This window comes from Pongo pygmaeus, chromosome 20, assembly GCF_028885625.2.
Source record: "Pongo pygmaeus isolate AG05252 chromosome 20, NHGRI_mPonPyg2-v2.0_pri, whole genome shotgun sequence".
Classification (NCBI taxonomy): domain Eukaryota; kingdom Metazoa; phylum Chordata; class Mammalia; order Primates; family Hominidae; genus Pongo; species Pongo pygmaeus.
The window spans coordinates 1587244-1614978 of NC_072393.2; the positions used below are offsets into that span (position 1 = coordinate 1587244).

At 59.0% G+C, this 27735-nt stretch overlaps 1 protein-coding gene across 2 annotated transcripts in view; it reads right to left on the reverse strand.

Moving 5' to 3' along the window:
- The window catches only part of REXO1 (RNA exonuclease 1 homolog), a 33506-nt gene extending 7916 nt beyond the window's left edge, over positions 1 to 25590 (reverse strand). The window contains exons 1-4 of one of the 2 annotated variants that reach the window (XM_054465428.2): positions 25134 to 25563; positions 3787 to 5531; positions 2761 to 2865; positions 492 to 705 (exon numbers count right to left, since the gene is read on the reverse strand). In XM_054465428.2, the coding sequence (XP_054321403.1) occupies positions 492 to 705; positions 2761 to 2865; positions 3787 to 5531; positions 25134 to 25290 (2221 nt within the window). In that variant the 5' untranslated portion in view covers positions 25291 to 25563. Of the gene's footprint in view, positions 1 to 491; positions 706 to 2760; positions 2866 to 3786; positions 5532 to 25133 lie in introns of both variants that reach the window. The other variant, XM_054465429.2, reaches the window with a different exon arrangement.
- Between the last annotated feature and the right edge of the window lie 2145 nt (positions 25591 to 27735).

A 27735-nucleotide genomic window follows, 5' to 3' on the forward strand; every position in this document is an offset into this window, starting at 1 on the left:
CTGAGGCCTGGCCCGACTTTCTACAAGACTCTGCTGGGGGGGAAGTGCCCCTCGGAGTAAAGGAAATACAGCCCCACTCCTGGGAAGACAGTGCTCTTTTCCATCAGAGGCCACGCCCCCCACTCACGCCAGGCAGAAAGCCACACCTGCAGGAGCCTGCTCCCCACCCAATGCCAGGCACCCCGACATGGCTCCCCATTCCCTGGAACCACAGGCTCAGGCCCTGGTTCAGCCCAGTCCCCAGCAGGCTGTTGGACTCCTAGTAACCCCAGAGCTGGGTCAAGGAAGGAAGGTGCTGGGCCAGGCCTCTTGCACCCCTCAACAGTCCCCATTTCACAGACAGGCAGGCTGAGGGCTCCAAGGAGGGGGCCCAAGGTCACCCCATGAGCAAGCACCATGTGGTTCAGGTGAGCTCAGAGACCTCGGGGTGCCACCTCTCCTGCCCACACGCCCACGGCCCCCTGGCACAGGCCTCCTGGGCCAGGACTCACCTGCAGCCAGGCGGGGGTTGGGAATGTGGGCAATCCTCCTCTTCTCGCCAGGGGCGGAAATGTGGACAGAGGGCGACTTCTCCGCCAGCCTGGCGGGGGCCTGCAGCAAGCTCGCCGATGCCCTCTGCGCCTGCTGGGCCCGCAGGTAGCACACCTCCTGCGCCGTCGGGGGCCGGGCCGGGGGCACCGCGGGAGTCCTCCTCGGGGGCTCCGCCTGCATCACCACAAATGCTAAGGCCTGGCAGCACAGTGGGGGCACCTGGAGCAGGCGGCCCCGGGCAGGCTTGGGAGAGGGTGGCTGGAGCTCGGGGGCCGGAGGCACCACCTCTCTGGCTGCCTTCTGAGCTGCTGGGCACACTGGGGGGAAGCAGCACGGGGCAGTGGTCCTCAGTGCCATGTAGCTTCCCCACTCCCAGTGTCTCCCAGTGCCCAGGCTGTGTCCTCAGCCCTGATAAGGCATGGGTGGGCGGGACTACCCCGATTAGACTGGCACTCCAATCCAATCCCACTACGCCTAATCTTCCTCAAAGCCCCTCCTCTGGGGAGGCTCTGGGACTGGAGCAACTGGGACTCTCCTGGCTGCTGACCCCGGAGCCAGGCTCTCTGCTTTTCTCGCACTACCTCGCCACGTCTGCACAGGGGCCTGACAAGCACTACTGTCTCCGGGCTACAGAGGACACCGGGGCTCAGAGCTGGACAACTGGCCCAAGCCCAGGCCGCACATCGCGCAGCAGACAGTCTGCCGCACTCTGCGGGAGGTCACCCTGGGGCTGCTGTCCCTGCTCTGGCCCCCGCCCCAGCACCGCGGGCAATCTAACAGGAAGGGGCAGGGGCCAGTTCTCTCTGGGACTCGGGCAGCGTCAAAGATAAGGTGTCTTCAAAAAGCTCATGGAAAACGTGTGTTGTGACGAAACTTGCATGGCTTTCAAGTTTTCTGCCCCGAAATAAACTGATACTAACTTGTCATAACATGTCTGAACCAGACGGAGTTTAAGGCACTAAAAAAAAGACATCAGTTACAACAGAGCCCCAGTCAAAGCAACAGGAGTTCTGCTAAAATTGAAGCAAATGTTAAGCATCAAATTTATGGCAAAACTTGGGTGGAAGAACGAATGGGGAAATCACTGATGCTTTACAAAAAGCATCACAAATTTACAGGAACAATGTCCCAAAGAAATCAGAAATGTATGAATGGATAACTCATTTTATTTTATTTATTCATCTACTTTTTTGAGACAGAGTCTTGCCTTGTCGCCCAGGCTGGAGCGCAATGGCATGATCTTGGCTCACTGAATCCTCCGCCTCCCGGGTTCAAGCAATTCTCCTGCCTCAGCCTCCCGAGTAGCTGGGATTACAGGTGCGTGCCACCGTGCCCGGCTAATTTTTTGTATCTTTAATAGAGACGGGGTTTCACCATGTTGGCCAGGCTGGTCTCGAACTCCTGAACTCGTGATCTGCCCACCTCTGGGCGCAGTGGCTCACGTCTGTAATCCCAGCATTTTGGGAGGCCGAGGTAGGCGGATCACGAGACCAGCCTGGCCAACATGGTGAGACCCCGTCTCTACTATAGATACAAAAATTAGCCTGGTGTGGTGGTGGGCACCTGTAATCCCAGGTACTCAGGAGGCTGAGGCAGGAAAATCACTTAAGCCTGGGAGGCGGAGGTTGCAGTGAGCGGCGATCGTGCCACTGCACTCCAGCCTGGGTAACACAGCGAGACTCCGTCTCAAAAAAAAAAAAAAAAGAAAAAACAAAACACAAACAAACAAACAAACAGAGGGATGAAGCTGGGTGCAGTGGCTCACGCCTATAATCCCAACACTGGGAGGCCGAGGCAGGAGGATCACTTGAGGTCAAGAGTTGGAAGACCAGCCTGGGTGACAAAGCAAGACCCCCCTTTTTTTAATTATTATTATTATTTTTTTTTGAGACAGTGTCTTGCTCTGTCACCCAGGCTGGAGTGCAGTGGACCAATCTTGGCTCATTGTAAACTCTACCTCCTGAGTTCAAGCGATTCTCCTGCCTCAGCCTCCCTAGTAGCTATTACAAGCACCCGCTACCACGCCCAGCTAATTTTTGTATTTTCAGTACAGACGGGGTTTTGCCATGCTGGCCAGGCTGTTTTCGAACTCCTGACCTCAGGTGATCCACCCGCCTCGGCCTCCCAAAGTTCTGGGATTACAGGCGGGAGCCACCAAGCCAGGCCAACCTCGTCTTTAAAAAAAAAAAAAAAAAAAGCTCCTGCTGGCCTGGCCTCTGCGGACCTTACCTCCTGGCCTTGCTTGGAAAGGTGGGAGATCCTTCTCTTCTGCCCGGGGAACAGAGTGGTCAGACCCGAAAGCCCCTTCTCCTCGCTCTTCTCTTCCTTGGGGGGCTAAGACACATGCCCGTCCATCAGCACGGGTCCACCTTCGCTGCCAACACCAACACACCCCAACCTCAAACTGCCCCTGGCAAGTGGGGAATGGAACAGTCCAGCCCCCAGGCACAGCAGCTGAGGGCTCAGGGCCAACAGTCCCTGGGCTTTGTGTGGGTGCAGTCGGGGGGGTGGGGGGGTGGGCAGGTGGCACACGTTCTGCAGATGCCCAAGGCTACCTCTCCTGTGCACCCAGGGCCCCGGCTTGGAGACCCCAGGGCTGCAGAATGAAAGCACACTGGGAAACCGAGACCACCTGGGGCCGCACCAGCTGCTGCGGGCTGAGCACTTGGGCTCAGTCTGTGTGGAGTGAGCGCCCCCTGGTGGCCAATGTGGGGACACGGGGCCAGGAGACCCAGGGGTCCAGGGCTGGCCCAGGAGAGCAAGAGCTCCCCACGCTGGGGGTAGGGAGGAGGGAGGGGAGGAGAGAGGGGCAGGAGGGGATGAGGAGCGGGCAAGGAGAGGAGGAGACAGAGGAGCTGGAAGAGAAGAGACAGAGATTGGGGGAAGGGAGGAGGGGAGAAGAGACAGGGAAGGGAGGAAAGGGGAGGAGAGGGGAGAGGGGCTAGAAGGGTGGGCCAATATCCCCCTGCCAGTCAGTGGTAACAGACCGTGTGCACGTGGCCCCAGGAGCCTGGCTGGTGGCCATCGGCCAGTGACCCCTGGGTGGGTGAGGGGCAACAGGGGCAACAGGGCCGCCCGGGCGCTCAAGAGCTCCTGAGCTCCTGAGATTTCAACGGGCTCAGGGGCCAGCACTGAGGAGCTGCCTCCACCCCATGCCTCCGAGCCAACTGGAAACCACTCCAGACAGAACGTCCCTCACCAGGCCCTCGGCTCTGCCTCCGCCCCTGAGCCCAGCCCGAGCACCCGCGCCCTCACCTGCCGGGCCAGCCGGCCTCTGTCCTCCATCTTGACGCTGGTGGACTCGTTGAAGATCCGCAGGCACTCCTCCATGGGGTCGGAGTCAAAGTCCACCTCCTTCTCCAGGGCCGAGTAGTCCACATCCGCCCCCGCGCTGGAGGAGGACGAGGAGGAGGAGGATGGGGCGGGGGAGGGGGGCGGGGAGGCCTTGAGCCGCTTGGACGGCCCCTGCGCCTCCGGGAAGCCCAGGCTGGAGTCTGAGTCAGAGTCTGAGTCCGAGCTGAGGCTGGGGAGGGCAGAGGGCCACACGCTCGGCACCCCTGGCCCTGCGGCCTCGTCCTCACTCTCGTCCCCAAAGAGGTCGGCGTGGCTCAGGGCCCGCTTTTTCAGCTTGGGGGCGTCCTGGGAGGCGCCCTCGTCTAGTGAGCGGGCTTTCCGCTCCACCAGCTTCCCCGAAGGGGCCTTGGTGCTCTTCCTGTCGGGGAGCTGGAGGGGGCGGGGTGGGCCTCTGCCAGCCGCTGGTCGGGAGTCCCCGCTTGTGGGGCTTGGCCGCCGCGCTGGCCGGTCAGGCCTCCCTTTCCCTGAGCTGGCCACAGGAGTGGCCGAAGATGGCTTCTTCTTGGTCCCTTCCGGCCGCTCTGCCTTGCGCCGGGGGCTGCTGGCCTGCGGGCCCTTCTTGTCCACACAGGGCTTCTCTGCAGGCCGCCCTCGGCCCTTGTCCTTGGTCTTGTCCTTCCTCTGGGCCCCGTCTTTGCAGCTGGGGGCAGGTGGGGCCCCGCTTTTTTTCTTCTTGGGTTTTCCCTCCTTGGGACAGCCCCCATCCTGTGAGGACTGGACCTGGGCTGGGGAGGCGGGCTTGGCTGGGGGCGGCTGGAGGTCCCCCACATCGCACTGCACGGCCGTCTCCTTGGTCTCCCGCAGGCCGCCCCCCTCGGCCTCCAGGCCTTCTTTGGAGGGTGGCTGCCCGGTGGCCTTGTTCTCAGGGTCGGCCCTGGCCTTGGGGGTGCTGGCCGTGGTGGGCTCGTTACCTGGGACCGTGGCGGCCTCATCTTCTGAGTCTGAGAACCTTGCATCGCAACTGCCAAAGGGGTCACAGAGCTTCTTGGGAGCAGGTGTGTAGGGCTCGCTGCCGCGGGAGCCCCGGGGCCGCTTGGTGGCCCGTTCATCCCGGGAGCTGGCCCTGCTGAGGTGCCGGGCCGAGTAGTTGGAGAGAGGGTCATACTCCAGGTCTGTGGGTGGCCTCGAGTTGTCCACCACGTACTTGCCACTGTGAACGGGACGGCTGTGCCGCCGGGGCTGGCTCACAGCCTTGGGGACGTATTCCAGGGCACCGCCACCCCCTCCGCCTCTGCCCTGACCCCTGTCCAGGGACGCCAGCGAGTACTTGCTGCCTGGCTCGGCAGGGGTGGCCAGTGGGGTGGGCTGGTAGCCGGCATCAGGGCTTAACAGGCCATGGCTGCCGGGGCTGTAGTCGAAGGCCAGTGGGAAGGCATCCTCGTCCAGGCCCACAGTGGGGCTGGCGTTCGGGCCGCGGGGCGCCAGGGCGGGGGCCTCGGCTGAGCGGTGCTCACGGGCCGTCTCCAGCAGCTCCCGGTAGCGCCGCTGCTCCAGCTCCACCTCACTGCGCACGGCCTCGATGGCCTGGTTGACCAGCTCCAACTCCAGCACATCAGGGCGCGGCTCCTCCCCCAGACCCAGGGTGCCATTCTCCCTCTGCGTGGGGGGCTTGGGCAGCTCGGGGTTGTAGGGGTCATAACCCAGCCCTGAAGGGAACAGAGAGCACAGCTGTGACCAGTCTGCCAGAGAGGAGCCCGCAGCGTGGGGGTGGCCCCGGCCTCAAACTGCAGGGAAGGGAAGAGACCCGCCTCCGAAACCCACCACGCACTGGCGCCCGCCAAGGCTCTGGGGTGCCCAGCTGGGTACAGGCCATGGTGCCATCTCAGGCCCTGTGCCGGGCCCCGCCTTGCCCTGACCAATCGGCGCTGGACGGGCCTGGGCTGCGTGACACACAGCTCCCTGGGTCCTGGAGGCTCCCTCACACGGCTCATGGAATGCGCACAATGACCATGGCAGGGTGGACACTCGACAGGCTGGAACTCCCCGGGGCAGGCGGGTGTGGAGCTCCCGGCATTCAGGGTGCTGGGCTGAGGCAGGACTGGGCTGGGCCGACAACCACAGCCTGACGGTGGACACAGGAGAGCCCTTCCTCAGCCAACACGGCCCCACTCAGCCAGCAGTGTGCCAGCGGTGTGGCTGTGGTGTGCCTGCGGTGGTGTGGCTGCGGTGTGGCTGTGGTGTGCCAGCGGTGTGGCTGTGGTGTGCCTGCGGTGGTGTGGCTGCGGTGTGGCTGTGGTGTGGCTGTGGTGTGGCTGCAGTGTGGCAGCCACGTGCCGTGTGCCCGGCGGGGGTGAGCTCAGGGGTCTGTCCCACAGGCTTTCCTGCCTATACGAACATTCACTGCACTGTACCTGTCCTGCAGAAATGGAGGTCACAGAAGGGGCCTGGCTGAGCAGGACCAGGGGGATGGGGACATGCCCAGTTGATGGGTCACCCTGCAAAATCCACAGGAAGATTTTTTTTTTTTTTTTGAGACAGTCCCTCTGCCGCCCAAGCTGGAGTGTAGTGGTGTGATCTTGACTCACCGCAGCCTCTATCTCCCAAGTTCAAGCAACCCTCCTGCCTCAGCCTCCCAAGTAGCTGGGATTACAGGCATGCGTCATCACACCCAGCTAATTTTTGTATTTTTAGTAGAGATGGGGTTTCACCATGTTGGCCAGTCTCGAACTCCTGACCTCAAGTGATCCACTGCACCTGGCCTACTTTAAATAAATTTTTTAATTTTAAAATTTTTTGTAGCTGGGCGCGGTGGCTCATGCCTGTAATCCCAACATTTTGGGAGGCCAAGGCGGGTGGATCACCTGAGGTTGGGAGTTCGAGACCAGCCAGACCAACATGGAGGAACCCCGTCTCTACTAAAAATACAAAATTAGCCGGGCGTGGTGGCACACACCTGTAATCCCAGCTACTCAGGAGGCTGAGGCAGGAGAATCGCTTGAACCTGGGAGGCAGAGGTTTCGGTGAGCGGAGATCACGCCACTGCACTCCAGCCTGGGGGACAAGAGTGAAACCCCGTCTCAAAAAAAAAAAAAATTCGTAGGGGTGGGGTCTCCACATGTCGGCCAGGCTGGCTTTGAACTCCTAGACTCAAGCAATCCTCCCACCTCAGCCTCCAAGATAGCTGGGACTATAGCCCAAGCTGCTGTGCCTGGCTTAAAGCACACGGCTGAACTGTCTTCCTGGGGGGCAGCTGGGAACATGTGACTCGTATGTTATCTCCATGGTTCCAGGACATATTCTAGCAGACCCTCACAACCTCAATGCCACCAACATCAGCACAGAAGTCAGAACCACAGGAGCCTCCTGTGGGGACAGGCTGAAGGAGTCTAAAGAAAACACGAACAAGTGGAGCCCAATATTCCAGCGAAGGAATAAAAACCAAGTTCAAATACTTACTCCAGAAACTTAGAAGTTGACCATTAGAAATTCTACTGAGCACGGCCAGGCACAGTGGCTCACGCTGATCATCTCAGCACTTTGGGAGGCCGAGGCGGGAGGATACTGTTTGAGCTCAGGAGTTTAAGCCCAGCCTGGATGACAGAGATCCCATCTCTTAAAAAAACACTTAAAAATAAGCTGAGCATGGTGACGCACACCTGTGGTCCTAGCTATGTGGGAGGCTGAAGTGGGAGAATCACTTGAGCCCAGGGGCTTGAGGCTGCAGTGAGCCAGGATTGTGCCTCTGCACTCTGGCCTGGGCAACAAAGCAAGACCTCAACTCTTAAAAAAATAAAAGTTCCACTGAATGTAATTCCGTAACATCTCTAAAGGTCTCTAAAGGTCAATAGGTCTGATCTTCTGGAGTTGGCAGGAAATGGCGCCAAAGACGTCTGCGTCCTAATTCCTGGAACCTGTAGATGGTATATCCCCTTAGATGGCAAATAGAGCTCTAGATGGGGTGAAATCTCCCTTGCCCGTCACTGAGGGGGCCATGGACGGTCCGAGATCTTGCAGAGCAGTTTCACAACCATCCCATGCAGCTTCAACACCACCACCTTCAGACTCAGAATCCTCAGAACCCGTGCCACAGACAGACTGCACAGGGCAGAGGTACAGATGCGTCTGGTGCAGCCTTCACTGCAGAAACACAACAATAAATAATGCAGGAGATGACCTAGAAGCCTAAACGCAGGACACCTGGGGTTAAGGGGAAGGCGTGCGCCCTGCAGGGACCTCCAAGTCACACTGCTACGGGGAAGAAGAGGAGCAAGGAATGTTGCACACTCTCGCCTTTGAAAAGCAGCTCCAGAAACCCAGCGAGATCAAAGATTCCAACAAAGGCGCAGCCAGGCCCACACCAAGCCCACAGTCCCACGGGGTGCAGCAAATGCAATCTGGCCTTCATTTATGCTGCACCCAACGCCGACTGCCAAGAAGGACGTGAATGCTGACACACGTCCCCGACAGGCTGCTAAGGAGCCGTGACACCATGTAGCAAAAGGCAACGGCCCCACGGGAACCTGCCCACGCCAAGACGCCGCTTGGCTCTGCCTTGATTCTGACTGAACGTGCAGCTTCTCTGAAGGTCTGGCCTCAGGTGTGTTTCTTCCACTCAAAACCTGCCTGCCCTTTGGCCCACCTGGAGATCGACGCCCACAGTGTGCTAAGACCTCCGTGCAGAGAAATGGCTGGACACAGCCAAGGGGAGGCAGGCACAAGACCTCCCACTGTGGGCGGCGCAGAGAATAGCAACAGAACTGGAGGCTTCCCCTATGGCCCCCACCCACACTCCCTCAAACCCCAGCAGGCATAGGAAAGAAATGGCTGGTTTCGGCCGGGTGTAGTGGCTCACACCTGTAATCCCAGCACTTTGGGAGGCCGAGGCAGGCGGATCACCTGAGGTCAGGAGTTCGAGACCAGCCTGACCAACAAGGAGAAACCCCATCTCTACTAAAAATACAAAAAAATTACCCAGCCGTGGTGACCCATGCCTGTAATCCCAGCTACTCGGGAGACTGAGGCAAGAGAATCGCTTGAACCTGGGAGGCTGAAGTTGCGGTGAGCCGAGATTGAGCCACTACACTCTATCCTGGGCAACAAGAGCAAAACTCCATCTCAAAAAAAAAGAAAAAGAAAAAGAAAAAAAGAAATGGCTGGTTTCCCAAGCTGCTCCTCTGAGACACACCCACCAGCAGAACAAACGCCTCCCCAGGCAAGTCCCCATCCTAATCCCTGGGACCTCTGGCCAGTCCACCTCACTCAGCCAAAGGCTGCAGGTGCGACTTGAATGAAGGACCCTGAGGGTGGGTAGACATCTTGCCTTATCCGGGGACCCAGTGTCCTCACAGGGTCCTTTAAAGAGGGAGGCAGGAGGGCGAGAGTCCGAGAGACTGGAAGAGGCGGCGCTGTGGGTTTCAAGGGGAGGAAGGGCCCTGAGCCGAGGGACGCGGGTGCCTCCAGATGCTGGGAAAGGCGGGCACTGACTCTCCCCTGGAGCCTCCGGGAGGCCCAGCCCTGCCCACAGCTTGACTTGAGCCCAGCGAGGCTGACTTTGGACTTCTCAGCCCAGCGCTGGGAGAGAGTGTGCTGCTTTAAGGCCCACAGGGACGAATGCAGCCTCACTCGGTGATGAAAGTGCAGTGGAAAACAGCTGCCCGCTGCCTGTACCTGTGAAGGCAGAAGGCCCCTCCTGTTCCCGGGAACCCTGCAGGGATAGCTGGAGGCCGAGACCCGGAGGCTGCAGAGGAGGTGGGAGGAGGGCTGGTCACGGGCAGCTGCCGCCTTTCCCTTGAAATCACATCAGTGTTGTGCCCATCTTTAAAATTACATTTAGGGGCCGGGCACGGTGGCTCACGCCTGTCATCCCAGCACTTTGGGAGACCAAGGCAGGCAGATCACCAGGTCAGGAGTTCGAGATCATCCTGGCCAACATAGTGAAACCCCATCTCTACTAAAAATACAAAATTAGTCAGGCATGGGGGTGTGCACCTGTAATCCCAGCTACTCAGGAGGCTGAGGCAGGAGAATCGCTTGAACCCAGAAGGCAGAGGTTGCAGTGAGCCGAGATCACACCACTACACTCCAGCCTGGCGACAGAGCAAGACTCTGTCTCAAAAAAAAAAAAAAAAAAATTACATTTAGCGCCAGGCTCAGTGGCTCACGCCTGTAATCCCAGCACTTTGGAAGGCCAAGATGAGCAGACTGCTTGAGTTCAAGACCAGCCTAGGCAACATGGCGAGACCCCATCTCTACAAAAAATACAAAAAATGAGCTGGGTGTGGTGGTTGCGTGCCTGTGGTCCCAGCTACTTGGAAAGCTAAGGTGGGAGGATCTCTTGAGCCTAGGAGGTCAAGGCTTCAGTGAGCTGTGATCACACCACCGCATTCCAACCTGGGCAAAAGAACAAGATCCTGTCTCTAAAACAAATAAAATTAAGTGGCATTTAGACAGGAGGAAGGATCCGTGTGTCTGTTTTGGACCACCCAGAACTCCGCGGGACTGTGTGGAGGGCCACGAGGTACGGGCAGGCAGGGGAACATCACACAGAAGCCACAAGCTCTTCTTTGCCTGTGCCAGGCCACAGCCAAGGCATTTCCAGGAAACGTCACCCCATGTGCCCAGCAGGCGCAGAGGGGCCCATTATGGCACCATCTCACAGCTGAGGACCCTGGGAGTCAGCGAGGGCACCCAACTAGGATCAGCAACTGTGGCTGCCAGTTCCTCTGCGCGGGGAGGGACGGCTCCCAGGCCAGGAGGATGCTCCTGGCAGGGAAACGGCCAGCTGGGGCATCAGCCCCCACCCAGGGGGAGGGCTGCGGAGGCCAGCAGCAGCTCAAGGGCGCCCTCCTGGCCCACTTCACTGGGGGAGGCTCCAGCTCCTCCCTGACCCAGCCGGCTGCAGAGCACGCCACCCTGCCACCCTGCCACCCGCCTGGTGAACAGGGCAACTAGTGCCAGCCCTCCCCCAGCCCCGGAAGCCCCGGCTGCCCAGTGACGTGGAGGGGCCAGGCCAAGGCCACTGTGCAGTGAGCTGCAGAGATTCATGGAGGAGGTGACAGAGCACAATTACTGAGGAGGAGCAAGGCCGGGTCAGGGAGACGCTGGTCTCCCCTCCCAAGGCTCCAGCTAACGGGGATGCAGAGAGGAGGAAGAGCCCGCCTAACAGGAAGGCTCTCCTCCCCAGGCAGGGGTGGGCAGCAGTGAGACTGGGCCCCAGGAGGGCAGGCGGGGGTAGAGGGGACTGACGCATCTCTAAGGGGCTAAGGATAAGGGACTCCACTCAGGGGCTTCCACCTCCTTTCCCTGGACCCCAGGGCTCTAAGACACAGCCTGCAAGATCAACCCAGCCCAGGGGAGCCAAGAGTCATGGGCAATACACACACCAGCCAGCAGACACCCTCAAGCCCTTCCCAAAGGAAGGAAATTCAGACCTCCGGACATTGTGGACTCTGAAAGGAGAGACCATTTCCCCAAAATGTGCTTTTGGAAGGTCTTGGAAGGAATAGCACCTGCCTCCCAGGAGTGGAGCCAGGCCCCCGAGCAGAGGGCAGGACCGGGGGACAGGTGATGAGGGTCCAATCTGGCGGACGTGAGCTTGTCTTTCTAACTAGAAGCCTGTGTGAGTACTTGTTTTGTTGTTTTGTGGAGACAGGCATTGCCCAGGCTGGAGTGCAGTGGTACCATGATAGCTCACTGAAGCTTTGCCTCCCCGGCTCAAGCGATCCTCCCGCCTCAGCCTCGCAAGTAGCTGGGACCACCTGCGTGCACCACCACATCCAGCTAATTCTTTTCTTTTTTTGGTAGAGACGGGGGTCTCGCTGTAATTGCCCAGGCTGGTCTCAAACTTCTAAGCTCAAGCGGTCTTCTCGCCTCGGCCTCCCAAAGCACTGCTTGTCTTTTAAGGGCTGTGAAACCTGCCCCAGCCTTCAGCCAACAGATGGGAAAGAGCAGGGGCACGTGGAGGCCGGAGGGCACACTCTGCAGAGGAGCTTTCAACATTTTCACTCCCGGGTGGAGGCTGCTACCACCTCTACAAAGGCTGCACCAAAAAGAAAGCAGGCACGCTAGGTGGGTCCAAGAAGACTGAGGCCAGGATCTGCACCACGGCCTCTCCTCCCTCTGGTCACTGGGCTCCCCTGCCCTGCAGCCTGTGACCCGCTGGTGCTGGAAGGCAGCATCCTGGCCTGGGCGCTCCAGCCAGGTCTGGAAGTTTCACACAGGAAGCTGTCTGGGGCTCGGCCATGGCTGCCTGCAGCTCAGAACTGGGGGCACGGCGTGTTGAGCCCCTGAAAGGTCACCTGAAGCTGGTACGCACCACTGCCTCCCTGGGCCGCCCCGTCCCACCATGCCTCAGAGGGCTGGGTCTGGGTACCTGTCAGGACTGGAAAGGCCCCAGAGTGGCATCTGCATGCTGCTGGGTGCCCTGGGAGCCCACCCAGGGGGTCACATCTAAAGGCCGAGTCCAGGCCAGGCGCGGTGGCTCACACCTGTAATGCTAGCACTTTGGGAGGCGGAGGCGGGAGGATCACCGAGGTCAGGAGTTCGAAACCAGCCTGGCCAACATGGTGAAACTCCATCTCTACTAAAAAATACAAAAAAAAGTTAGCCAGGCCTGGTGGCAGGCGCCTGTAATCCCAGCTACTTGGGAAGCTGAGGCAGGAGAATCACCTGAACCTGTGAAGTGGAGGTTGCAGTGAGCCGAGATCAAACCTGGGAAGTGGAGGTTGCAGTGAGCCAAGATGGCACCACTGCACTCCAACCTGGGCGACAGAGCTATACATGCATACACACACACACACACACATACGTAAATGAATGCCAACTCTGGAATTGGGAGGGGCTCGTCCAGGCCCCGTCCCACGGCCGGGAATTAATTTGGATAGGAGCAGGGGGGCTCCTTCCAGAATGTGGCCCAGATCAATCTGTTTCTGGGAAACATGGTGAATTGGCTGAAGGAAAAGCCTACCTCCAGAGGCCTGGGAGCTGCCCCTTCCTCCCTGCTTCACCCCAGGGTCAGGACTGGGAGGTACCACCCAGCCCCAGTGGTCCTGAGAGGCCACAACGCCTGGCTGGCTATCTTCCCCAGACTCTCCAGCCAGGGCTCAGCCCAGGGCACCGCAGCCCAGCCTTGCCCTGGCCTGGGGGAGAGCCCACTCCCTACACCACCCATCCTGACCGCATCTCCTGAGACCAGTGCCCTGGAGCCCCGTGACGAGCTGGATGACAAAGATGGTGTTTCTTCCCAGGGTTCTAGGTGTGGGGTGTGGGACCAGCACTATCTGCCCAAGGCCATCTCCTGGCCCCCAAACCTTCCTTGGCCCAGAAACCCCTCACCCTGGGCGTCCACTCTCCTCTCTGCTCCCACAGCCCCCGCCCCACCACACTCAATCCACCCACACAGCTGTCCTGTCCCCAGCAATGCGGAGAACCTGGCACGAGCTCCAACCCCACACGGAGACCGGAAGGCAGCGAAAATGACAAGATCATGGAGCACAAAGACCCCAACCTGAACTTCCAGAACATTCTCTCATGAGACCCGTCCAAGCTCCTGTCTTCTCTCAGTCAGCCCATTTCAAAGATGAGGACACCCAGTGCCAGCGAGAGCCAGCAGCTCCCAGCCCCACAAGGAGCCCCAGGCCCCTCCCACCCAGATGGGGAGACTCAGTGGCTCTAAAGAACCCGGCAGGCTGGCTGGACGCGATGGCTCACGCCTGTAATCCCAGCACTTTAGGAGGCCGAGACCGGTGGATCACCTGAGGTCAGGAGTTCAAGACCAGCCTGAACAATAAGGTGAAACCCCATCTCTACTAAGAAAACACAAATTAGCCAGGCATGGTGGCAGGTGCCTGTAGTCCCAGCTACTTGGGAGGCTGGGACAGGAGAATCACTTGAACCCGGGAGGCGGAGACTGCAGTGAGCCAAGATCACACCATCGCACTCCAGCCTGGGCGACAGAGTAAGACTCTGTCTCAAAAAAAAAAAAAAAAAAAGAATCCGGCAGGCCCAGCCCCTGCTCCGGAGACCGTTCAGCAGGCCCGCAGCGCTCTCACAGCAACCAGGCATCAGCAGGACTGGCCCCTACAGCCCAGGCGGTGGGCCCCGCATGCTGGCCCAGAACAGGCCAGGCAGAGACCCCAGAAGGAAACAGACAGTCCCTCCCGCCTGGGGCTTAGCCGGACAAAAAAGATAAGCCAGAAGCTGCGGCATAACAGATAAGCAAGACTACCCCCAACCTAGCCCCCAGGGGAGCCATCTGGGCGGCCTGAGGCTTTGAAGGTGGAGACAGGAGAGGACATTTCCAAAACAGCCACAGCGGCAGAGGACGCACGGGGCTGACCCTCACGAAGCGCAAGGCAGGGGCTGGTTGTGTCCACGGGAGCACCCACCCCGTAACAGACCCTCTGGGAAGAGGGGTCTGGAGGACAGCACCCCTTAAGTCCACCTCCTGCGGACGGCAGAGTAACCATAAGGTCCCCACAAATGGCCATACATCCACTCTGGGGGTCCCTGCTCCTGGGGCCTCCCCTCCAACCCTCACAGCGGGACATCCTCCAGCCCCATTCCTGGACATGCGGGCGCCCGGGGCCCTCTATGCACAGCCCACTGGACAGATAGGAACCCGCTGCTCAGAGGCAAAGGGACCAGCACTCTGCACCCAGAGGAGGTCCCACAGCTCCTAGACCCACACGGTGCAGAAACAGGGTCACCTGGAGAGGGCTTCCAGGAGGAGTCCAGCCACTGCTGGGGGCCTGGACCTCCACCACCCAGCAGCTTCCAAGACCCTCTCTGAAATCCAAGGTGGCCCAGCTCTGCCCCACCCCCCACACCAGACTCCGCCCCACCCCCCACACCAGACTCCGCCCCACCCCCCACACCAGACTCCACCCAGGTCTCAGAGCTTGCTGTGGAGGCTGGGCTGTGCCTGCAGCAGCGGCACCTGGGGTATACCCCACCGCCCCCAGGGTCCTCCTCCACCCCCAGGGCTGAGATCGGAGTTTCCCCTCTGCTCCAAGGCACCGCCCTCCCCACCTCGACAGTGCAGTGTACAGTGCCATGACTGCCCAGCAGGTGGAGCCACACTGCAGGGTCCAGGGGAGAAAAAGAAAAAGGTCCCAGCCTGACCGGGGACCACCAGCTCTGCTCTCTGGGGCGTCCTGGGCATTTATTCACCTCATGGGGCGGCCGTCCCCACATGCCTTGACTGGACGCGCTGCTCTCCCAAGGCTTACAGCTCGAGGCTAGGGGGCAGGGACGGTAACCAGGACAGAGGTCGCTGCCTTTCAAAACAACGTAGAAACAGGCTGGGCGCAGTAGCTCACGCCTCTAATCCCAGCACTTTGGGAAGCGGAGCCCGAGGCCGAGGCAGGTGGATGATTTGAGGTGAGGAGTTTGAGACCAGCCTGGCCAACATCGGGAAACCCCGTCCCTACTAAAACTACAAAAAATTAGCCGGGTGTGGGGGTGCCTGTAATCTCAGCTACTCAGGAGGCTGAGGCAGGAGAATTGCTTGAACCCGGAAGGCGGAGTCTGCAGTGAGCTGAGATGGCGCCACCGCACTCCAGCCTGGGCAACAAGAACGAAACTCCATCTCAAAAAAAAAACAAAAACAAACAAAAAACTAGCTGGGCGTGGTGGCTCACACCTGTAATCCCAGCACTTTGGAAAGTCGAGGCGGGCGGATCACCTGAGGTCGGGAGTTCGAGACCAGCCTGAGCAACATGCAGAAACCCTGTCTCTACTTAAAAAAATACAAAATTAGTCACGTGTGGTGGCACATGCCTGTAATCCCAGGTAATCTCATGCCTGGGCACAGTAGCTCACGCCTGTAATCCCAGCTACTCGGGCGGCTGAGGCAGTAGAATCGTTTGAACCCAGGAGGCGGAGGTTGCGGTGAGCCGAGATTGTGACATTGCTCTCCAGCCTGGGTGACAGGGCGAGACTCCTTTTCAAAAAAAAAAAAAAACTGAAACAGAAGGGTACAAATGGCAAAGGACAAGAACCGGCGGGGAAGGGCCAGCGGGGCATTCTCCCCCTGTGCCTCTCCATCCCTGCCAAGAGCCCACCTTGGCTGTGAGTCACTTTCATGGTCCACACAGAGCAAGTTAAGAGTCCAGCTCTCAGCCAGGCACGGTAGCTCACGCCTGTAACCCCAGCACTTGGGAGGCCAAGGCTGGTGGATTTCTTGAGCCCAGGAGTTCGAGACCAGCCTGGGCAACATGGTGAAACGCTGTGTCTACTAAAAATACAAAAATTAGCAGCTGGGCATGGTGGCTTACGCCTATAATCCCAGCACTTTGGAAAGCTGAGGCGGGCGGACTGCCTGAGCTCAGGAGTTTGAGACCAGCCTGGGCAACAAGGTGAAACTCTGTCTCTACTAAAATACAAAAAATTAGCTGGGCGTGGCGGCGTGCTCCTGTAATCCCAGCTACTCGGAAGGCTGAGGCAAGAGTATCACTTGAACCCAGCAGCGGAAGTTGCACTGAGCCAAGATCACGCCACTGCACTCCAGCCAGGGCGACAGAGTGAGACTCTGTCTCAAAAATAAAAAATTAAAATTAAAATTAAAAAAAAAAAAAGAGTCCAGCTCTCAGCTCCTCCTCATCCCAGGGCCTTTTCTGTCCCCAAAGCACATTTCCCAGTGGGTATTTCCAGGGCTCCTGTGCTCCCCGTCAGGCACAGAGGACTAAAAGCATCCAGGAGCCCTGCAGCCTCTTCCAGGGGCTCACAGAGAAGCTGGAGTGGGCGCCTCCGCGGGGCACTGCCCCTCAGCCAGGGTTCACAGGCTGTTCCGAGGATGGGTGCCGTGGCGCCTAAGGAGGAACCCACACACCAGGGTGACTGCAAGCACGAGCTGTTTTTGTTACTTGGTGACCTGTGTGCAGATGCTGGGGGGACGGGGTGCTGGCTGGCAATGTGGGCCAACCCTGGCCCCATCATTCATTCCTCCAGCACATGTTCTCTGAATATCTGCCCAGGACCTCAGAGAGGGCACGCAACCTGCAGAGCGCAAAGGGCAGGGCCCTCCCTCTCTGTCTCATCCACTCCCGCAAAGTCCACTTCCTCCAGGCAGCCCTCCAAAGTCCTCCCTGCAGAAGCAGCAGTGCCTGGCATGGTGCCTGGGATACAGAGGTGGAAGGCATGGTGGAGCCCTCACCTCACTCCACCTCCTCGGCTGGGGTGCACGAGGCGGTGGCCAACTCGGGCCTCCCCAGGCCCACTTCCATGGCTTCCAGATCCTGGCTCCCTAGGGCCTGCTCCTGAGGCAGTGCTGGCTCCTTTTCGGTCTCTGAGGGCCTCTGAGCCACTGCGAGAGGAGGAGGGAGGGGTCTCAGAAAAACGGAATGTGACCCGTGACCGTTAACAGGGTGGGGATGGACCTGTTGCCAGGACAAATGGACAGGCTGGGAAGCCACAGGGCGGGGATACGCTTGGAGTGCACGCCAGGCCCACACCCCCAAGCACATGCTCTCTGCCACCTTCCTGGCCCTGCCCCCTGCCAGGCTCTTCTGAGCAGCCCAGCATTGATGGAGCTGGCCCAGGGCAGCTGTCTGCAGATATCTGAGGAAGGAAGGAAAGTGGGAAGGGAAAGGAAACACTGACCCAGAGGTGCAGGCCCCTCCACACCTGTAGCACATCGACTCTCCAGACATGAGTCTCTGTGGGAACAGGAAGAGACTCCAGAAAGCTGAGAATCGCAGACTGCCCAACCACAAGAACACTCCCAGGCTGGGGACAGATGAGACAGCATATCAACAGTGAGCCCCCATCGGCTGCAAGCTCCCAAGCAGCCCCAAGCCCAGAGCATGAGAACATCCCAGGCTTTCAGCGGGCTGTCCCCATCCCCAGAGCCCACAGCCCTAATCCCACTTCCAGGCACAGGCAAACTCCTATTCGTCCTCCAAAACCCAGCCCAGTAATCCTGTGCTTGGAAACACTCGCCCCACCCCCCTGCAACTCTGAGTGACACCCGGGCCCACCCCACGTCACCCCTCCACTCTCGACACTCCGAGTGACACCCGTGCCCACCCCACGTCACCCCTCCACTCCCCACAACTCCAAGTGACAGCTGCCCTGTCTCCTGGACCCGGGCCCACCCCACGTCACCCCCTCCGCTTCTGTTTCCTGAGTCCCCTCAGCCTGGCCCCACAGACACTGAGTCCAGATGGACCCAGAAAGGGCCTTGGAGGGAACCAGGACCAGCTCCTGGCTTTACAGAGAACACTGAAGTCCTGTGGTGTGTGTGTCCAGGCTCAGCCCACAGCTCGTCCCGAGTCCTCCCCCAACTACTCCTTTTCTGAGGCCGGAAGCAGGGGCAGGTCCCAGAACCCCGGGCTCCAGGCACACAGCCTGTCATGGGACGGGAGGCGCTCCGTCCTCACAGCCGTTCCCAAAAACCTCTCGGAGCCTAAGGAAGGGACCACCCCGAAACAGCCAGTGCACATGCGGCTCCTCCAAGGGTCCCAGAGGACTCAGCTGTTAGAGGAAGAGGAATGGCGACGCGAGAGGTCCCCGTGAGGCTCAGGGACTCCCAGGATTGCCCTGACAGGCTCCTGGCTCCCTGGGACCCGGGAGTCTCCTTCTACCCTGTTTATTTTCTTTTCAGGTTTTTGCTTTTTGTCTGCAACAGATCATACCAACAGAATCTACCCACTGCGTGGACAGCATAAGGAACAAACCACGGCCGGGCGCACCCAGCGCTCCCTGGAAACCTGCCTGCTCCTCTCTAGGGATTGCTTTGCAGAAGGGATTCTGAGGGTGGGGAGGAGGGCGGAGGAGGACAGCGTTTCCTCGTCAAAGTGAGGCCTGCTACGGCACAGCCCGCACGGCGCTTCCCGTCACACTCAGACGCCACGACCCCATTGTGCAGAAGAGCTCGTGGAGGCTGAGGGAGGTTCGGGAGGCAACAGGCTCAAGGGGGTAATGCCCAGCAGGAGGCGGCCGGGGCCATGCTAGTGAGCTCTGCCCCACAGAAAGCCAAGCAAGACACCTTCATTCCGGGCTATGGTCCCCGGAGGGACAGAGGCCAGCCACTGGCACCTGAGCCTCAAGTCTGCAGTCCCTGGAGGAGACGGTAAAGCTGCAGAGGGCTCTGGGGGGAAAGGGGAGAGCGGCTCAGGCACCGCAAGAGTCCCCGGAACCCCTCCCAACAGGCACGCTTGTCCCTGCTGACCCCAGCCCCAGCAAGCTGCTCTGCCTCTCCCATCTCAGGCTCTGGGGGCAGGGATGGTGCTTCTCAGGGCCTCTGCCTCTCCCTACAGGCAGACCGCCAGCTCAGCCATCCCTCTCGAAAACACAAAAACAGGCCCAGCGCAGTGGCTCACGCCTGTAATCCCAGCACTTTGGGAGGCTGAGGCGGGTAGATCACTTGAGGCCAGGAGTTCGAGACCAGTCTGGCCAACATGGTGAAACCCCATCTCTACTAAAAATACAAAAATTAGCCAGGTGTGGTAGCAGGTGCCTGTAATCCCAGCTACTTGGGACACTGAGGCAGGAGAATCACTTGAATCCAGGAGGCGGAGGTTACAGGGATCTAAGATGGAGCCACTGCACTCCAACAGCCTAGATGACAGAGCCAGATTCTGTTGCAAAAAAGAAAAAAAAAAGTAGAAGAAGGAAAGAAAACACAAAAACATGCTGGACCACCAGACCAGCATCCTCATCCTCGGGACTACTGCCCCAAGCTAGATCCCTGTCTGTGGGGCTGTCCCGGGCACTGAAGGGTGCTGAGCAGCGTCCCTGGCCTCTGCCCTCTCTGTGCCTGTACCCCCAAACTGGCAACCAAAACATCTCCAGACATCTAACATTCCCAGGGTGCAGAACTGCCCTGTCGGGATCAGTCACTGCTCTACTGAAGACCTAAGCAAAGAATCCTAAAATATGAATACCAAAACCAGCCTCGACTGGCATGGCCCACGCCTGGAGGCAGCTCCGGGCCCAGCAGCCAGGTTTTCAAAGCTGCCCAGGCACTCCGGAAGTCAGGTGAGGACCTCAGAACCTTGGGAAAAGCCCCCCCCCCCCAAAAAAACAGAATCCAATCTCATCTGTGAGGCAGGGTCCCAGCCATGGCTCAAGCACAGCAAGCCCGGGGCCGCTGGTGTGGGGTTTGGAGGAGGCCCGGCAAGTGGCCTGTTGCCGGACTCGGCAAAGGAAGCCACACTTCTGTGGCTCTTCCGTATTCTCCGATGTTTCTAAAACAAACATTTCCCCAGGCCAGAAAACAGTACCTTCAAAAGTAAAGCACCCAGAGACCCGTGGCAACACGGACAGGCCCCCAGGCCCTGGGAACCCGGCACTTTTCCCATCGCCATCCACCTGGAGGAGAGCTGCCAGCGCAATCCTGCCGGCATCTGCAAGAAGGCGGCTGCTCTGGAAACCCCAGGCCCCTTTCCTCTAACCCCCTCCACACAGGAACATCAAAAGCCACAGGGCAGCAGAGTCACCCACTCTGTGGTAGGAGTGTGGGCTGGGGGCTCCTCCTCCTCGAGGCCAGGGCAAAGCTTCAACCCCCAGCCAGGAGGGTCCCAACTCCCCAGGGCCCAGAGCCATAGCTGGACTCGCAGGCTCCCCCGCGAGGGCTGAAAAAGAAATGGCCTCAGCACCACCGCTGGTTGTCACCATTGGGGTCGGGGAAGCCCAGGGACGCTGCTCAACATCCTACAATGCAAAGGACAGCCCACCAGACAACAATCTGGCCCCCAATGTCCCTAGCACCAACCGTCCCTCCAGCAAGTTCCATAGCTGCCACTCCAGGCCAGGCAGGCAGCCCCGCTGGCCCGACTGCCCACCTGTCACCAGCTGGTAAAATCACCCCCGGGTCCTCATATGCCCTGGTCAGGCCTGGGGAACCAAAAGACAATACTGCTGGCTGCGGGGGTTCTCCCCTAGAGTCCATTCCTTCCTGGACGCGGCTCACTGCGGATGAAAAGTCGGACCGAGGAGAGCACACACTGTCAGGTCTCTGAAGGTGACACACGTGGTCAGACGGCGCCTTCACTGCCCCACGGAAAGCCAGCTGTCTCCCATCCACCAGGAGGAGGCAGCACAGGACGCAGCCAGCGGGAGCTCCCGACCCTCCTGCGAGGCCAGAGGAGATGAAGGCAAGCCATCCTCTGCAGCGAGGCGCCATTCTTGGCCTCCTCCTCCCTTCTCGCCTGACTCGGGGCCTCAGAGTTTCCCAGGAGAGCCGGCAAGCCCTGCCAGATCAGTAGGATCCTACGGCTCACCTGCCTAGCAGGGGGAGGGGAGGCTGTCACCGTCACCAGAGAGCCAGGCCTGCTTCAGACCCATCCTTGGAAAGTTTCAAGTTCCCTTCTGTGCCCAGCCCACAGAGGCTGGCAGCAGAAACGGCAGAGGAGGCAGGCAGGGCCCCGGCCCACCCACATCCAACCCAGCACTCCCAGTCACCAGCCACGCGTACACAGGTGAGCAGCCTCCCTGCGCTGGGCCTCAGTTTCCTCATCTGTAAACTGGGAAGAGCCACTCCCACTGCTGTTCGGGGGTCACAGGCAGCGTCCGCCCAGTACTGCTGTGGTGGTGGCCAAGTCCAGAGGTAGGGACCCCAGAGCCCATGCGGGGGGCCACATCTGAAGAGCCAGAAGGAGGAGGACCCCTTGCCTGACCCAACTCTGCTGGAAGGCTCAGGAGATACTGGGTACACGGTGGCTGGGCTTCAGGAGATACTGGGTACACGGTGGGTGGGCTTCAGGGCTCCCCATGTACCTGGGGCTGCTCCCTGAGAGCCTCTACCCCAGGACCCCTGCCCTCTATAGATGCAGTTCTGGAGAGTCGCCTGGAGCCCCAGCTGGGACGCCGCCAATGGCCCCACCCAGAACCACTGGCACCGGGCTGCCACATCCTGAACCCGACTGCGGGATTCCTGCCTGAGGGCAGGAGCTGTGTGCCATGCACACACGTCTGCTGCTCACTTTGCAGTATAGGATGGCCCCTTCCCCAGGCCTGGGACTGTCCTGCTGGGGCCTGAGTCAGCCTGTGGCGCAGCACTAGCATCCCCTCAACGTGGTGCCCTCAGCCTCTGCTTTCCTCAGGAGAAGCATCATCTGGGAGCGCATTCCTGCTGGAACCGTGAAGCCCTGAGCTGGGGCCCACCGCACCTCTGGAGAGCCCTGGACTTTCCCGCAATCCTCCCCAGAAGGGTTCCCTCTCCTGGAAGACAGCGTCCTGCCTCTCAGTAGGACACAGCCTCCCTGAGACGCCGCAGGGAGTGCGAGGCAGTGGGCAGGGGCCTGGGCTCTGAGGTCAGATGGGAGGAAGGTGGGATCTAGCCCTGCCCGCTCCACATAGACAAACGAGGCCCCTCACCTACCACAGGCTGCAGCCATGGCCCAGGCAGCAGAGAGCGGCCACTGCGGGGAGAGTAACGCTCATTACCAACTCACAAGGCTGGGATAGAACGTGCCCCTCTAGGCCAGGGCTGCATGTCCCTGCGTCCCAGGGCTACACGGTGACCACTGTAAGGGCTGCTGGACCATCCCTCCAAGCCACCCGGGGCAGGTCCAGCCGGCTCTGAAATGGCTGAGCAGCCCAGCGCGGTGCTTCACACCTGTCATCCCAGCACTTCAGGAGGCTGAAGAGAGAGGATCGCTTGAGTCTCAACAAAAATTTTAAACATTAGCGAGGTGTGATGTCACATGCCTGTGGTCTCAGCTACTCAGGAGGCTGAGCCAGGTGGATCCCTTGAGCCCAGGAGGTCGAGGCTGCAGTGAGCTGTGATCGCACCACTGCACCCCAGCCTGGGTGACAAAGTGAAACCCTGTCCCAAAAATTAAATTAAATAAAATGGCTGAGCAGGTCCAGGGATAAGAGCCCAGAAGGAAATCTGAGTCCTTCAGCCGTGCTGCTCAAGGTTGCCAATGACCCACTAAGCCTGTGACCCAGGGCCCAGGAGCACCAGCCATCTTCCTGTTCCCGTCGCAGCTCCGCCAAGCCTCCCAACCTTGCCTGCCTTGGTGCCCTCATCAGATGCCCTCTCCTTCTCCTAGAGGCCCTGGAGGCTCCAGACCTGCCCCGGCCAGGTGGCAGTATGGGCAAAACACGTTCCTTGATAAGCCTCCGTTTCCCCACCGGCAGCAAATAGCTCACAGGGTCACCATGCAGCGCGTGTCCAGCACAGAGCATGGCCCCACAGGTGCTCCAGGGCTAGCTGAGGGCTTTTCACCTGAACCTCTGGCCACTCTCAATCCTGGGAGGCCAGCGTTCCTGTCTATCTCCTCTCTGGAGGCCGCTGCCCTGTCCACCCTGAAATCTCCTTGAGAGGACATGGCAAAGGCTAGATCACGCCAGCCTCTTCAAACCCCATAGAAAACTGGGCATGTGTAAATCTGGAGGAGTGGACATGGGACATGCATTCCCCCCTGTCCTCAGAGGGCAGCCTGATGAACATGTCACAGAGGAGGGAACAGAGGGTCAGAGAAGCCTCACCGCAAGAAAGATGGATCCTGCCTTCTGCGGGGGGAAGCAGTCTTCTACCAGACAGTAACAAGAAGCCCTACCACCCCACCAGAGATGGGAAAAGGAGTTCATTCTCACCAGCAAAAGGGAAATGCAGACACACCACGGTAAGAGGCAGGCAGCTGCATTTTTCCCATAGGAACGCGGGGCAGACAGGAAGACGACATCACCAAAGGGACCCTCAAAAATAAGCCTTTGGGAAACAAATGGGCCATTTGGGATGCAGACAGATATCAAAAGCCTGACTTGCACCAGGTGCAGTGGCTCACACCTGGAACCCCAGCACTTTGGGAGGCCGAAGCAGGAGGTCTGCTCGAGGCCAGGAGTTTGAGACAAGCCTGGACAACATAGCGAGACCCTGTCTCCACAAAAAAATACAAGTTAGCCAGGCGTGGTGGCACACGCCGCCCATAGTCCCAGCTACTCAGGAGGTTCAGACAGGACGATCCCTTGAGCCCAGGAGGTCGAGGCCTCAAAGAGCTGTGATCGCACCACTGCACTCCAGCCTGGACTATAGAGTGAGACCCTGTCTCTAAAAATAGAGTGAAAATGAGCATCGTGAGTCGGGTGTCACAGCCTCCGAGAAGCCTCTCCCACGCACTGCCTTCTTCACCAACTCCCAGCCCCCGCCAAAGCCGGCTGCGTGCTCCCAGGACATCACGACCTATGCTAAGGGATCTGTAGGCACAGCTGTCGGCAGGTCCCTGAGAGCACAGCCAGCATCGTACACAGCTCTGAATCCCCCGCCTCAAGCACAGCAAAGACGCTGGGCGGTGGGGAGCTGACATGACAAGTGATTGCTTGCATCTGTCCACCTGCAAACAACCGCCCACAGGTGCAGGTGTCCTAAGCACACTTATCAGGGATCAGAAAAAAATGCTACCTTTTCTGGCAAAACAGGAAAATAAACCTATTCTTAAATCCTAGAGAAGATGTTTCTCTTTTGCAGGAAAAGGCTCTGAACTGAGACTGTTTCATGGTTAAAGTAAAAACAATGCTTGAAACTCACGCCCAATGAGGAAATCTGGGACGAAAGAAGTCAGGGGCTGGGGGAAGCAGAGAGCCACTATCAAGGGACAGAGGTAACAGGAGAGTCTGAATGACATCACACTCGATAACCCTCCCTCCACGACTTTCCTTGCGATGTCCCTCTTTTTCTCCAACCCAAATCCCACATCTCCTCCAAGAAACGCTGCCATGACGATGAAAACCACCATGACGCTGTGAGGTGGAGTCCACCAACATCCTCTGCCCGAACAAAAGCATGGAATTCCTCGGAGCCCACTCGAGTAAGTTTTGACTTCCTCCCTGCCAGTCATGCTGGACACAGGGCTCGACAAACACAGGAGACGATCCTCGGACCATCCTGACTCAACGACTGGAGACTGAAGTGGCCGCTGCCAGAGGCGCGGCCGGAGGAAACGTCATGGAAATAAGGGCGTCCCCAAGCACATGGGGTCCGGGAAGCGGCGGGCGCGAATCAGGGGCAGGAGGAGTCCAGGGCCTGCCTAGCGCCGGCCGCGCCCGTCTCCCGAGCCCCCTCGTGTCAGGCCCGGTGCCCGGTATTTAACATGCGCTCGCACTCCGCCCTCTAGACACCCCTGACAGGACGCGTCCTCGTAGTTGACATTTCACACTCGTGAAGACGAAGGCTTAGGGACATCTAATGCTTTGCACCGGGTCCCAGGGTGGGTGGTCCCGGTTCCGACTGGCAAAACCGTCGCCCGCGAACGTGTGGGGAGGGGGCTGGGCCGAGAACGGGGACCTCGGGCGGGACCGGGGTGGGGTCCAGACCCGGGCAGGGGAGCCGAGCCCAAGGCAAGCAGGCGGGCGGGCATTACCTGCTGCGGGGGGCGCCTCTCCGCCGTCACCTGGCGCGCCGGGGACCCGGGCCCCGCGGTGCCGGAAGTGGCAGTAGGGCCGCCGGCAGGGCCCCCCGGGAGCCCCAGACCAATAGGGGCAGTCAATGGCCCGGAAGAAGCCAGTGGAGCGTAGCATGGTCCGTCCCGCGGCGGGGCCCCGGCCCGGAGCCGCCCGGGCCCCAGGGCCCCCTCACTGGCGCCGCGGTCGCCGCCGCCCGCGCCTCACGGACCCCGCCGCCGCCATCTTGCTCCGAGGCCCCCGGAGGCCCTCGGGACGCCGCCGCAAGGGACCCCGGGAGGGGCTGCCCGCAGCGCGCCTGCTCAGAAACGCCTGCTCCTGCGCGACCGAGGCTGGTGGCGGACCCCTGGGCCGGGACAGACGGCCGCGGGAGGAATTAAGGAGGGCGGGGGCTGCCCTGCCTGCGGTCTCCGGGAGCCTCGCCAGCGCCGCCGCCCGACCTTCGGCGGCTGTAGCGGCGCCATCTTGAGCCCCAGGCCCCTGCGGCGCCAGGGCTGTCCACGGCGCGCCTGACCAAAAAAGCCCCGCGGGGCCCGCTGTTACTCATTTGCATATCATTTCCATTCGTTAGCATATCAGCTTAAAGCGCCCTCTACTGGACGAGGAGAGTTCTGCGGGGAGGTGGCCTTAAACCTGAGCCAGGTGAAACCCACGGGTGAATTACTCCGTTCACACTCTTTAAAAATCCCCTCGCCCTGGTATACAGCTGGCTCTCAGGAAACGCCTTAATCTCCCCAACCTCGACTCTTGTCATCAGTCTAATGACCAGGCCCACGTTCACTCATTTGTTCAACAAATATTCAGCGCCTACTGTATACCAGGCTAGATGGTGCATTTTTAACAGACAAACAAGGAACAAGGCTGGGATGGGGCAGCTCTGTAGTCTGGTGGAGTAGGCCCACGTCTTAAGGGGAAGTTTGACCTGGTGCATTCTGGTGGGATTGTAAAATAGTGCCACTGCTATGTAAAACAAAAAACCCAAAAAGTTTGTTTTGAAGAGACAGGGTCTTGCTCTGTCACCAAGGCTGGAGTGCAGTGGTGCAATCACAGCTTACTGCAGCCTCGACTTCCCTGGCTCAGGTGATTCTCCCACCTCAGCCTCCCGAGTAGCTAAAACCACAGGTGCGCACCATCATGCCTGGCTAATTTTTTGTATTTTGTGTAGAGATGGAAAAAGTTAAACAGAGTTACCCTATAAGCAACTCTATTCCTGGGTATACACCCAAAAAGAATAGAAAGCAAAGTCTTAGGTCGGGCACAGTGGCTCATGTCTGTAATCCCAACACTCTGGGAGGCTGAGGCGGGTGGATCACTTGAGCCCAGGATTTCAAGACCAGCTTGGCCAAGATGGCAAAACCCCGCATCTATTAAAAATACAAAAATTAGCTGGGCGCGATGGCTCATGCCTGTAATCCTAGCTCTTTGGGAGGCCGAGGAGGGAAGATCAACCGAGGTCAGGAGTTTGAGACCAGCCTGGCCAAGATGGCAAAACCCCGCATCTATTAAAAATACAATAATTAGCTAGGCGTGGTGGCGGGCGCCCGTAGTCCCAACTACTTGGGAGGCTGAGTTAGGAGAATCACTTGAACCTGGGAAGCGGAGATTGCAGTGAGCCGAGATCGCACCGCTGCACTCTAGCCTGGGTGACAGAGTGAGACTCCATCTCAAGTAACGATAATAATACAATGGTTAAGATGACAAATGTTATGTTATGTGCATGTGATTTTACCACAATTATAAATAAATCACAGGATGCAATGATGGGGGGATGTGGGTTGGGATGGGTCATGGGCGACTCTGCGGAGGACCTGATCTAATCTCAAAGCTGTCCCATCACGGGCAGTGGAGGCGTAGACTCCCTGTCATGGCTCCTGCTGACGCGTGGGAAATGAAGTCTCATTTATGCGATTGCTCCATCCATGCCAGCTGGTCTTGGTCATTCATTCAGCAAATAGTTACTGAGCACCTACTGTGTGCCACACAATGCTAGAAACATTCATAAGCAGAGCAGAGAACCCCACTCTGGTGGAGGTGGTGGTGTAGGCAGGGAGGCAGACAGTGAACACAGGGATAAGTGAGACAGCCTGAAGCCAGGTGGAAAGTGCTTTGAGAACAGAAGCAGAAGAGCCTGGACAAGGCACAGGGCTGGTCTCGGTGATTCTATGGGGAAGGCGGGATTTGTGCGGTTTTAAAGAAAATTAGGGGCAGGCCATGGTGCCTCTCGCCTGTAATCCCAGCACTTTGGGAGGCTGAGGCAGGCAGATCACTTGAGGTCAGGAGTTTGAGACCAGCCTGGCTAACATGGTGAAACCCCATCTCTACTAAAATTACAAAAATTAGCTGGGCGTGGTGGCACATGCCTGTAATCCCAGCTACTCGGGAGGCTGAGGCAGGAGAATCCCTTGAACCTGGGAGGCGGAGGTTGCAGTGAGCCAAGATTGCACCAATGCACTCCAGCCTGGGTGACAGAGCGAGACGGTGTCTCAAAAAAATAAAAAATAAAAAATAAATAAATAAGTAAAAGATGATGAGGGAGCCAAGCAGGTTTCTGGAGGAAAGGCA